At 30.4% G+C, this 12,837-nt stretch overlaps 1 protein-coding gene across 1 annotated transcript; it reads right to left on the bottom strand.

Moving 5' to 3' along the window:
* Window positions 1–1,742: 1,742 nt before the first annotated feature.
* LOC134241424 (ventral anterior homeobox 1-like) lies at window positions 1,743–12,129 on the bottom strand. The gene is made up of 3 exons (XM_062723478.1): window positions 11,896–12,129; window positions 2,857–3,044; window positions 1,743–1,940 (listed from the first exon to the last, which is right to left on the bottom strand). The coding sequence occupies exons 1-3, from the start codon at window positions 12,023–12,025 to the stop codon at window positions 1,743–1,745; spliced, it is 516 nt and encodes a 171-aa protein (XP_062579462.1). The 5' UTR covers window positions 12,026–12,129.
* Window positions 12,130–12,837: the final 708 nt, after the last annotated feature.

Below are 12,837 nucleotides of genomic sequence, written 5' to 3'. Positions count from 1 at the left end.
AATGAGTGTTCTGTCAATCATTTTTGTCAATTATTTTAGTTCTCATGAAAATCCATGAACATTCATAATACCTTGAACTCTACATTTTTTCTGTCTTTAAAATGAAAATTACCAGTATTCATATATATTCATCATTTGTTCATGAACTACATTTTATGAATATATTCATGAATAAAATTCATGAACCATCTTTATGAACCAGTCATGAACCATTCATGAACACATCATGAATGTTCATGAACGGTTCATAAAAGTTCTTGAAATTATGAATTTCTCCTCGCAGGGGTAGTTTAGGACGACACATTAACCGCAAAAAAGTCATTGTTTATTCCGTCTAACTTTATGATGCATGTTTATGACTAAAGATGCGTACCTCAAACACATTTTCTTTTCTCCCACACATAAGTGTAACACTGGTAATTTTTCAATATTTATTTAAATGGAAACATACAAGTTTAAGAAATTTTAATTGTGTAAAATATTAAAATACATTCTTGAAAATGTCCCCCAGAAACTTTGAAGCAAGAGAACTTCATATATTTTATTAAATTGTTAAGAAACGTGTTGAATTGTAAACTGTAAAGTTGCTGCAATGCATATTTGAACTTTTCGCCAATTATTTCATTTTGGCTGGGCCAAACATTAAGAAATACATATATCACTTCTAAATTGAGAGGGGCATCTAAGTTAGCCAAAAACTCCTGAATTTTTAAAGAAAAAGGTTTGTTTGTTTTATTTATCCTAATGGATTTTCATATCTGACATGTTATATTTACATTGTACAATACATGTTTAACAAGTATTCTGAGAGTATTGCATTATTAATACTTGTCCCCTACCGGCAAGTGAAATCTAGTTAAAAATTGAAAATGCCATCATTCCGTAAAAATTCATTGAAGTGGAACAAAATCAAAACTTGAAATTCACCTACCAATAATTAGCTCAATATCTTCAACCGTTAAGAAAAGCATCACGGAAAACCGTTAAAAATTGAAAAGGTTGTAATTCCTTAAAAAAAAAATGAAGCGAAACGAAATGCAAACTTGAACTTTTAACTCATCAAGATATATTCCTGTACCCAAAATCAGCTCAATGTTGTCAAGCATTTAGAAAAAAAAGTGACTCTTACGTGAGATTTCCGTAGGGGAGGTCCTACTCTAGAGCCAGTTTTCCTGGGGGGAAATTCTACTCTAGAGCCAGTTTTCCGGGGGGGGGGGATTTTAGGGGGGAAACCCTCTCTACAAGACCTTTACCGGTACTGCTCTGCGATCCGATTTTTGCAGTTTTAATTCTGTATAGGTTTAAAATAAATATGATAATTTTAAAATTTTAATACAAATCATTTGAATTTACTGTAAAAATACTCCTATCATAATTCATAACATATTAAGTTAAATAGAAAAGATATGACAGTAGTCTTTCCGAACAACCCTTGTACATTCAAAGTTTATATCAATCTACAGTCACATAAAGCATATTTCTTCATACAAGTATTTACTACCTCTACCTTGCATGTTCTTACCAAAATTATTTTATTCCAATACTTTTTTGAAAAAAACTTATCTAAGTATTTTCATGCATTTTCAAGTCTTTTCCAAATGTTGCAGATTTTATTTGATATAAAATATGCCTCAAATGACATTTAGTATCTTGAATCTGATTTGATTCTCAGAGTACTTAAATTGAGTGAAATATCAAATATTTTTTAATAGAGCTCAGTGACAAGTCAAGTAAATTGACTTTCACGAGGCACTATATCCAGAAAATGAGTAGGGATATGGTGGAAGGTAACTCGTGCAATTAGGCCTTGGAACTTGATTTTGTAACAGTCTTAATATATTGCATGCTGCTAAACTTTCAGATTTTGAATCAGCTGTTTCATTGTCTCGTGATCTGTCCCTTTTATACTTGGTCCGTCTGTTCTGAAACCATACTTTTACCTGAAAATAAAATTACATATTTATTCTATTTACATTGTTTATAATATAATTGAAACATTACTTTAACTGAATTCGAACAAAAACCTGAGAGTAAATTAGAGTTTATGTCATTTTTTGTAATACATGAATTCAATTCTGTTAAAATACCTTGACACAGATGACAACAAATTCATCTGATAAGAATGAAAAACTACCTATTGGAAATTGTACATCTATTATTCTTGTGCTAAATTTCAAATTCAAATAATTAGGTCAATACCCTAGTTTTCATGCCAGTGACCCCTGAGTATTTTTCGGAAAATACCTAAATTTTTACCACTATGACCATTTTTTTCTTTATTTCCTCACAAAATATTACAAGCAACAAAAAAATCTTCAAATATTGAAATATTATAGGAACAGAACAGCGCTGCTTTAATTTCAAAAAAATAAGGATTGAATTTTGGTCCATAAACATATTAAAGTCCGAATTTCCTCTGTCATATTTCTATTTTCCCCCTTTTAATCGAATATTACAAAAAATGCCATAAACTCTAAATTATTTATAGCCTCAGGTTACTTTTGTTGCCTTTATTCTAGCTAATGACATAGATATGAGGTCAATGATCAAATTATTGAGATATGTGGCCTGGAATGTTTTTTTCTTCATATTTTTTGAATTTCTTTATTTCATAGCATTCGAAATAATTCATGAGCTTTAACACACATAATATTTACAAAATTATGTTTAAAAATACATGTTATCTTTACATTGTAAATGATTTTGAAAAAAATGAAAAAAAAATTAGTTCGAATTTCCTCTGCATTATTAAATATTTGTTCCTGCATATTTTCTTTAAATAATAAAATATTAATTCTTTCAATTGATATTGATTTAAAAATTTGTTATTTTAGCCATTTTTAATTTGAAGTAGACCTGAGTCTCTGACAACTTGAGCTGTTTGGCAAGTTGTGTTCTTTCCTTTCCAACCAAGTATTGGTTTCTCTGAAATTCTTTCTCTAGCTGGAACAGTTGTTCTGGAGAAAACGTTGTTCTGGCCCGCTTTGGACGATCCAAATCCAAGGCCTTAGGGAAGACCAGTTCCTTCACGCCACCATGAGAATCTGTTTTGAAAGAAAAAGTTAATTAACTTTCAGTTTTTATATCAATATTTCATTTTTTCTTACTTTAAATCTATTCACAAATAAACGTTATCATGGATCACAAAAGAAAGTCGTGGTTTTCATTAATTTGTTCTTGAACGTTTAGACAATGATATTTTTTGTCATTATTTCTATAAAAATCTGTTTTTGTTCCATAAGATGAGACCACTGATAAGCTTATATTTATTTAAACTTGCTATGTTGGAGTTTTGCTGCTTCAGTTTACAGAATTGTAATTAATATTTTAAGTATAACACCTTTACAAATTTTCCTGCAGGATATGAAATCAACGCTGAAATCTATTTGACTCCAATTATTCAACAAATCACTGCCAATTAGATTCGCTTTTCATAACAAATATCATCAAAAAATGAACTGCACCGGTTTCCCTCTCTCCTATTCTAAACTTCTAAGTTCAAATACCACCCAAGGAAATTTCGTTCCATCAACTAGAGTTATCAAAGATGATATCTACAACGAACAATTAATAGTTTTCATTCAAAAAGTGTTTGTATCTCTTTCAAGCGTATTAGGTTCTCAAAGTTTTATTCACGGACGTTTATTTCCTTCACGAGACATGGAAAGCCGCATTATATTAGGGGATTGTGTCTCTGAAACATGAACTCTAAAATCTAATTATATATCGATTCTCCTAACTATGCACTTATTATTTCTGTTAATACTTTGCACGTAATGGGTGGTACTATGCCTAAACGTTTCTGATTGAAAAATTGATTTTTCTTTTGTTCTGGAATTATCATATAATTACTTTGCAGATTTGACTCAAGACAAGTTAAAATTTGAAGATAATTAGAAAATGTATTTATCAATATTTATTCCTTTGTCTGTTGGAAACTTTATCATAAGAACATTTCATTGTCAAAAAACAGTAAGATGTGAATCCTATAATTTTACAATCGCTATTTGAAGGTTCTGAGTGATAATTTTGCAAACATTTTCAAACATAATTTAATCCATATTATTTATATCCAAGTTATTTCTTTCAGCGAAGTATGCTTCTATTTTTCCAACAAATAGTGAAATAATAATGTTTTCTTATCACCCCTTACCCTATCAAGATAGGAAATCCTCTCTCTCTCTCTCTCTCTCTCTCTCTCTCTCTCTCTCTCTCTCTCTCTCTCTCTCTCTCTCTCTCTGCAAATTTAGAGTACACGTCGGGATGCTCATTCTTGCATGACACCTGATCCCATCTCTGATGTTTTCAGGTCCATGCTTGCTCTGTTCCTTAATTGTATTCTTTGAATGTACTTATGCCTGGATTTTAATGAAATATATGGAGATAACGAACAGTATTCAAGCTCAGAAGTCCATAAAACAATATAAAACAAGAGCAGAGCAAACACGGACCTCTAAAACATCAGAGGTGTAATCATGTGCCACGGGGGAGTGAGCATCCCCTGCCGACTGGTCACACCCGCCGTGTGCTCCTTGTCATGATCGGGAAATAACGGGAAAATCTGTCGTCAATTCAGTGTATAAATATGGACTAACAATTGGTATGAAATATGTCAGTCATCATTTGACTCAATGATAAATTGTATTTGCTGACAAGGTCATTGTATCGACCATATAGAACTTACGAAACGATGACTTTAAACGAGACTGCTGATATTCTTGTTTTATCATATTGTTTGTCAATAATTTACCTCGTTTTATAAATTTTTCGTACGTAGAGCATCTCTTGCGTATCGAATCAACTGAGATATATAAACTCCGTGTTCAAATGATGAGGTATATTGCTGCATAAGTTAGGGAAGTTGACGATAGGAAAGTTCAAGTCTTCACGTTTATCATAGAGCTTGATTGTTAGATTATCTTTAATTTTCAAGTAAAATATCCAAGTATGAAACAGATGTGTCAGACTCTGTGATATCTTTTATCTCAAGCTCAATAGGATACATGTATATCGTATCGCCACAGGAATGGAAATTACCATTGTTGATTGACAATACGTCGTCGATATATCTAAATGTCGAGTTGAAGGCCACAGTAAGTGTTTTTCTTTTCTTTTCACGCATAAGATTTAGCAAAAATTCTACTTCATATGAATACAAAAAATAGGTCTGCTAATAACGGGGCGCAATTGGTACCCATGGGAATCCCAGTAGATTGTTGGAAGACCGGGTGTCCGAAAACCACATAACTATTGTCAATCAGAAACTCAAGCATCTTTTTTATGTCAGCTTCATAGTACTTGTGTGTGCTATCACAACGTGTTTTAACAAAATAATTTTGCAAATGACCAGGTAAGAAAATTTACGAGTTTCATTTTTATTGTAAAAGCAGCTGTCAATGATATCAAAAAGCCTGAACTTTATTTTATCGTTGGGAATGGTTGTGTATAAAGTTGAAAAGTCGTAAGTTTTTAAGCTGTTGATTTTGGTAAAATCTTGTGATTTTAAATTGTCCAAAAGTTCTTTGGAAGTTTTGAGTATCCACATCTGATTCACACCACTACTTGAATATATTGTTGCATAGTAGTGTTGAAGTTTTTCCTTCACTACTGTCAATATCTTTGTGAGGAGTAAAGAAAGAGGCCTGGTTGAACTTTTACTGGAACCCGCAATGTATCTTTATTTGTAAGGATTCTTATGAAGTTTCGGAATCCAATATATGTCTGGTAGTTCAAATTGATTTTGGTTCTTCGGGATATTAAAAATATTCAAAACTGATATTTGATTTTGAAGAATTTCCTCCTTAGAAAGGGGACTTTGAGTATAAGTTGGATTACCATTTGTAGAATTAAATCCAAGTTTTTCTAAAATACAATTTTATAATGAGCCTTACAAACGAAGACAATATTGTTACCTGCTTTGTCAGCAGGGACCAGTTTGTACTGATCATGTAATCTATCTAATTCTTTTTTCACTTCTGGATTATTGAATGCAGAAGGATGGATGGTTTTCATATTGCCCCTCAACCTTTTAATACGCGATTTCAACATGGATCTGATACATTTAAAATCCATTCCGCCAAAGTGACAACGTCTTCTTTTTCATATATGTCCCATCGTCTGGCGTCATCTTCAACAGAAACCATAATATTTATGAAATTTTGACGCCAGTTGAAGGATTGGGGTTCCCTATACTTAGGAGCTTTTAAAAAGGGTGATCTAAGGTCCTCATTATTAACTATATTAACGTCACATGTAATAACATGTCCAGCAGGACTATAGGACATGAACACGATGGAGGATTATGTTTCAGATATTCGATATCCAGAACATGTAAAGTTTTTTTCAATTGAAAAGTTTGGAAGCAATTGTCGATGTATATTTGTAGGAAATATAAGGTGTAATCTTTATCTTGAAATATGGTGGAATACAGGACTGGACCCTTTTGTTGATTAAGAATATAACTTATTGTAACCGCGTCAATTCCTTTATTGGCATATTGAAGTTTAAGGAAAAGACAGATTGTTTCAGCTGCATTTTCTTCAGTAAAACGTGCGTGTTTAAAAAGCTGATTCGCAATATCCATAATCACAGAGATCCTGGTCTATGTTCTGGTGTCAAGGAATAAAAAATTGGACTTTCCTTGACCTTTTCAAGAAGACTGTTTAATGAGATTTAACCACTAAAGGTTAAATCTATTTATCAAAGTGAAATAAATATTTGTGGTCTGGCTTGGTCGAAAATGCATCGGGTTCATTGGGCAATTTGTACGGTATTTATCAGTTCCATTTATAGTTTGGAAATATTAGTAGCACCTAGCAAGGGAACTCTGACGTCATGGCACTTATTCCTCATCAGTCTCTGCTGAAACTATATTGATGCCTCGGCTCCTGCTTTGAAGCGGCCGTGTCCCATTCAGCCAAATAAAATACTAATCACTCAGTACAATTGTTATTATGTTGTTTGACACAATAATTCAACTATTAATTCCTGCTTTAGGGTTATTTCATCTTTGATAAGAGGTTCAAGGGGAAAGAGTAAAGTTTGGTGCAAATATGATATCGATGTTGACCTAACTGTTGTTAAAGGGGTTAAAAATACCATTCGTTGTGATTTATGTACTACAAGTTGGTTTAGGTGTAAAAGTTATGTTTCAATGAATAACTTATCCTTATTAAAGTTAACTAAGTATTTGATAAACTTCTTTAATATTTCTGTGATTTCCATTTCTGTTTTAATCATTGTCAAGCCTTGGTGAAAAGCAAATAAGTAAAGATTGTTTATTAAGACTCTTAAAATATATGAATTATTTTTCCAGTGTGGCAGTTTGGGATTAAACACTATTCATTTATACTAGTATTATACATGTACTGTTATATCATTATTTGTATGGGCCATGGCTTTATTTTATTTTCAAGATATTAATACGTCCCTTCTTTCCTTAAATTTAACCTTTTTTTTTTTTTTTTTTTTTTTTTACAATTTTGCTGTTAAATTTAATAGGAAGTGTATTTATTTATGTTTTTCTCCATTTCTTGTCTCATTGTCCACATACGGCTTACTCCGTAAAAGGGAAATTTATTATTCTTGTTGAGGAAATATGCATGTATTAAATTAACCTTTACACGTTTTTAATCACTTCATGGATAAGAATTATCAACATTAATTATTCATTGTATTTTTAAATACTTTACAATGTATGATTTTCAGAGCATTGATACATGTATATAATTAATATAATTAATTACATGCATTAACATAGATATTACTTATTGTAAACATCTTAGATTCACCGCAAAAAAAAAGTTTATTGGTATACATTTTTCCCTCCCAGAATTAATTATTTGAACCCATTGGAAGATACTGGGCCTTTTAGAATAGTTAAATAAATGATTTTTCTGAAAAGACGGTATTTCTTGGAGATTTTAAAACAAAATAAAACAGCAACCTTGTATATCTTTTCAAAACCAAAGACCAAAAACCAAAAACCAAAAACCAAAGCAGGAGTTCCCCAGGGCTCTGTGCTTGGTCCTTTACTTTTTTTAATCTATATTAATGACCTGCCATGTGGACTCTTAGGTCTCTCTAGATTATTTGCAGATGATACATCTGTGTCCAATACTTCCAAAAACTTGCAGGACTTGGAAAGATTTACTAATTATGATCTAGAACAGATTAATGAATGGTCAAAAAATTGGGTTGTAAAATTTAATCCCGATAAAACCAAAATATTAATATTTGGTTGTAAAGAAGACGAATTATCCAATCTAAGATTTAAATTTGACAATAAAGAAATAGTCCCATCCTCTACTCATTGTCACCTTGGACTTATCTTTTCAAATTCTGGGAAGTGGACAAACCATATTGACAATATTATTAAAAAGACCTCAAAAGAAATTGCTGTTCTTCGGAAACTGAAATTAACGTTAAATCGTGACTTTTTAAATAAGATGTATATTACTTTTATTAGACCCCTATTTGAATATGCATCAGAAGTATGGGATAATATTACCGCAGCTGACTGTGATAGGCTGGAGAAATTACAATTAGAAGCTGCGCGTATTGTCACAGGCCTTCCTATTTATGCTTCTCGTAAATCTCTATATTTTGAAACGGGATGGGAAACTCTTGCTTGTAGACGGGAAAGGAGAAAATTATGTTTAATGTATAAAATAAAACATGGCCTCGCACCAGAATATTTACTAAATCTATTACCCCCTGAAGTCTCTCAAACTACCCATTATGATCTACGAAATAGTAATAATATTGTTATTCCCCAATGTAGAACAAATTTATTTAAAAACTCATTTTTTCCATCTACAATATCAGCATGGAATGCATTGCCTACCGAGACTAGAAACCTTGACACTATAAATGCTTTTAAAAAGAGACTCTCTAAAGGTGATCCTCCCCCAAAATATCTTTCTTATGGCGACAAAAAATGGAATTCAATTTTAACCAGAATGAGGCACAATGTAAGCCTCCTTAAGGCAGATCTTTTTAAGTTTAAACTTTCAGACAATACCAAGTGTTCTTGTGGATATATTAATGAAAACACTGAGCATTTCATCCTCTATTGTAAAAATTATACTGAAATAAGAAAAGAATTATTCCATACTATAAAAAATAACAAAGGAGAAATAGACCTTGATAAAATACTTTTTGGGGACCCAAACTTGGGTCAACAAAATAATATCAATATTGTTAAAGCCGTACATAAATATATTAAAAATTCGAAAAGATTTTTTGAACAGTAAGCGTAACTACATGTATTCTGTATCCTTAAAATCCCCTTCCTTCTTTCATCCTTCCTTGCACTCCTTTTCCCTACCTTTCTTATCTCTCTGCACCCTTTTCTTCCTTTTTTTGCATTGTAGATTTATTTGTTGTTCATCACGTGTATATAAATTTGTTTTTCTTTGTTGACATTTGTCCTCGCAAGGTGTACTAGATTAAACTATATTTCAGTTAATTTTTATGTTTCTGTACATTTTCTTTTTTCATTGGGTCAACAAAATAATATCAATATTGTTAAAGCTGTACATAAATATATTAAAAAATCAAAAAGATTTTATGAATAACCAGTGTAACCATTTTGTATCCTTAATTTATAATCCCCCCTTTATTTCTTCTCTCCATGCACTCCCATCCCCTTCTTTTCTTATCTCTCTGCACCACTTTTTTCTTCTTTCTCTTTTTTTTTTAATATATAATTGTATGTCTTGCTTGTACATCACGTGTATATATTCTCGTTATTTTTGTTTGTGTTGGAGAGGACAATCTAAGTTGGTATAACTTGTGTCCAATCCCATTGATTGTGTTCAATAAAATATGTTTAAATCAAAAAAATCTTTTCAATTTCATTAGAAAATTCATATATAATGTGAAAAGATTGACATAAAATATGTGTTTGTAAATATTACTATAGGAATACGTACTTTTTAATGATGTGAATAACGTTTGTTTCACGTCGGACACGTTTATATATAATATTATTGTGTTTTTTTCTAAAACTATTTTTTTTGCTTGGTTTTCAAGACCTCTCCTTGAGATGATTGAATATTTTCTGCAAAAAATAATTCATTTTAATGAAAAAATTTTCTTTTAAGAGTAAAATATATCGTTTCAAATAGAAAAAACTAGTGTACAAGTCAGGGACCTATATACTAAATAAGTTAGTAACTTAGTATATAGGTCCCTACATACTTACTGTGTTTAAGTTCTTACATTCTCTCTCTCTCTCTCTCTCTCTCTCCAAAGTTGGATTTGGATTAAAAAGGCATTAATTATTCATTTAATGAATGCATTTGTAATCGTACAAAGGTTTCTTTAAATGTAGAATTGAAACAAAAATTCTAAAATAAAGTACTTGTAGATGTAATTGTTTATTCTAGTTTTGTCAGAATATTTTAAGCTAATTTATTTAATAAAATGTCACCTTTCTCTCCTTGAAATATGATTAACGGGTTTAATTTGTGTTATACCTGAACAGTTGGGTATCTGTGAAAATAAAAAGATATACTGTTCATCAACCCTGGTTTCATGTGAAAATGTCCTCTTTAATTGGTATAGAATTTCAGTATGCATTAGCATTTCTATTCAATGAAAAGTGTTTTTGGACGCTCGTCAAATAGTCCTGGAGCAAAAAACTAGACCCTTAATTTTCGTACATAATTCAAATTACTATGGAAGTAAAATTAATAAGATACCTAACTTTATGAAATAAGCCAAATCGTTCTTAGATAATTCACAATGTATTTATTTTTTTTTAACTTTAAACTTATTAAAAATCTTTGCAGAACTTAAATGATCACATTCGGATTTTTATAACTGACTGCAATTAAAATCTACCGATTTTTTAAAAGTGGAAACCATGTAACAATCATCTGCTATAAAAAATAAAGTGTAAATATTTTCTCACACCAATTTAATTGGTTTTCAATTTGAGTGAAAACGAATAGCACGGGTTCATTTAACAAGCTATCCAGCCGTTAGGGATTCCACCTCCAAAAGAAATGACATTTTGAGAAAAGTAGTGAACACAATAACATTAAATCCCAAGAAATATAGCCCAGCAGGACAAAAACGGCGGAGTTGAAACTCTTTTAGCGCAGTGGTTAATTTAAAAAAAAAGAAACCAAAATATGTCAATACGCTTTCTACAGATCTAATTTTGTCATAAAAGGTAATAAGGTCTATATCGCTCTTCAAGAATCGACCATTTTCTAGATATATGTTTTATGATTAATTATTATTGACTAGAATGAATATTTTTTCTCTTACGTGCAAATGTTTCCTGAAAGGAGATTTTAATAACTTTTTTAAACAGGAAAATATACTCCAGTTAGTTCATCGTGTATTTAAGTAGTTAAAAATATGATCATATCCAACAAATATTTGTTTTATTTCAGTGTCAAAATTGTAGATGCTTTATTATTTTCTGGGATATTTCTAATTAAATTTATTCGAGGGTAATTAAGAACATTTTCTACACATTAAAGTAAGAGATTTAAAAAATTAATCATTGCATCATCGTTGTTATATCATTGCTGAAAAACTTAAAATAATTTAGCATCTAAAATAATTTTGAAAAAAAACCCATTGTCATAAGAAATTCAAAAGAAACAAATATTCATTTTTGTATTATTTTTCCTAAGGTATAAAAGTTAAAAGGTACAGTCCCTCCAACATTCATTTTATCTTATAAGCTGAAAATTCATTTATTTATTTACAAAATAATAATTCATATGACTGCAGCTAGATCAGATATTTGATATATGTCATCTTAATTAGACTTTTTTCTAACACTTAGAAATGCAAATAAATAAATAAATAAAATTAAAATAAATAATAATAGAATAAATAAATAAAATAAAATAAAATCTTGTTTTTGCTTACCTTGGACTTTGATTGTTTTACAGTATTCTGGATATTTTGAAGGACTGTTGTCGGTTGTATTTGCTTCTATGCGGCTCCCTTCTCTTATGTAATTGTATGAGTTCAGATTTGGTACTCTGTTGCATTCCATAACTATATGCTTTACTGGGTAGGATATAACAGTCACACAAATATTAATTTATAGTGATATAGAAAGCATTTTATAAAACAATATTTTGCAATGGAAATCTTGCAGAAGTTGTTGAACTTTGATATTATAAACTTAATGTGTTTAAAGTTTATAACGATGAAACTCCCAGACTCTTTTCATTTAAATCACATGACAAGTCGTTTAGCTCCGACACGCCCCCTTTTTTCACAGTTGCCGAGCACGCGAGTTGTGTGAAGTACTCAATAATCTCTATTTAGATATTTTATTCTAATATTAGATCAACTATTTCTGTAAAAGAGAAAATTTATTAAGGTTAAACTAAACAAGCGGAGTATACATTCATGTGTATTATTCTTAAATTAAAATTTTCTTGTCTATCTATTGTAACACGCACTACAGAATTTTATTCTCTAAATTTACTCTTTTTCATGCCAAAATGAAAGCTGACATTGGTAATATTTAAGAAAAATAAGTACACTGCACTTAATTAAAAAATATTTTGTATATATAATTTTGAATTGCATGTTATAAAAACACCGATGTATGCATAAAATTTGTTTTCTTTTCTTTCTTTATTCTTTAAGCCAAAGGCTCATCAGATTTACATGTACAACATATAAACACAATAAAGAAAACAGAATAAATATTATATATACAAAAATACACAAAGGATTTAGATATCAATAGTAGTTACAAATTCGACTTTCGTAGAGCAGTAGCTTTATATAAAAATTTCCCCAAATTAGACAATTCTTTAACATTTTCGCTACTCATTAAACATACAACTTTAA

Source organism: Saccostrea cucullata, unplaced genomic scaffold (genome assembly GCF_032062105.1).
Source record: "Saccostrea cucullata isolate Sc308-1 unplaced genomic scaffold, CSIRO_AGI_Scuc_v1 ctg7090, whole genome shotgun sequence".
NCBI lineage: Eukaryota > Metazoa > Mollusca > Bivalvia > Ostreida > Ostreidae > Saccostrea > Saccostrea cuccullata.
The sequence above is the reverse complement of the archived record's forward strand: the minus strand, read 5'-3'. Positions and strand labels throughout refer to the sequence as shown.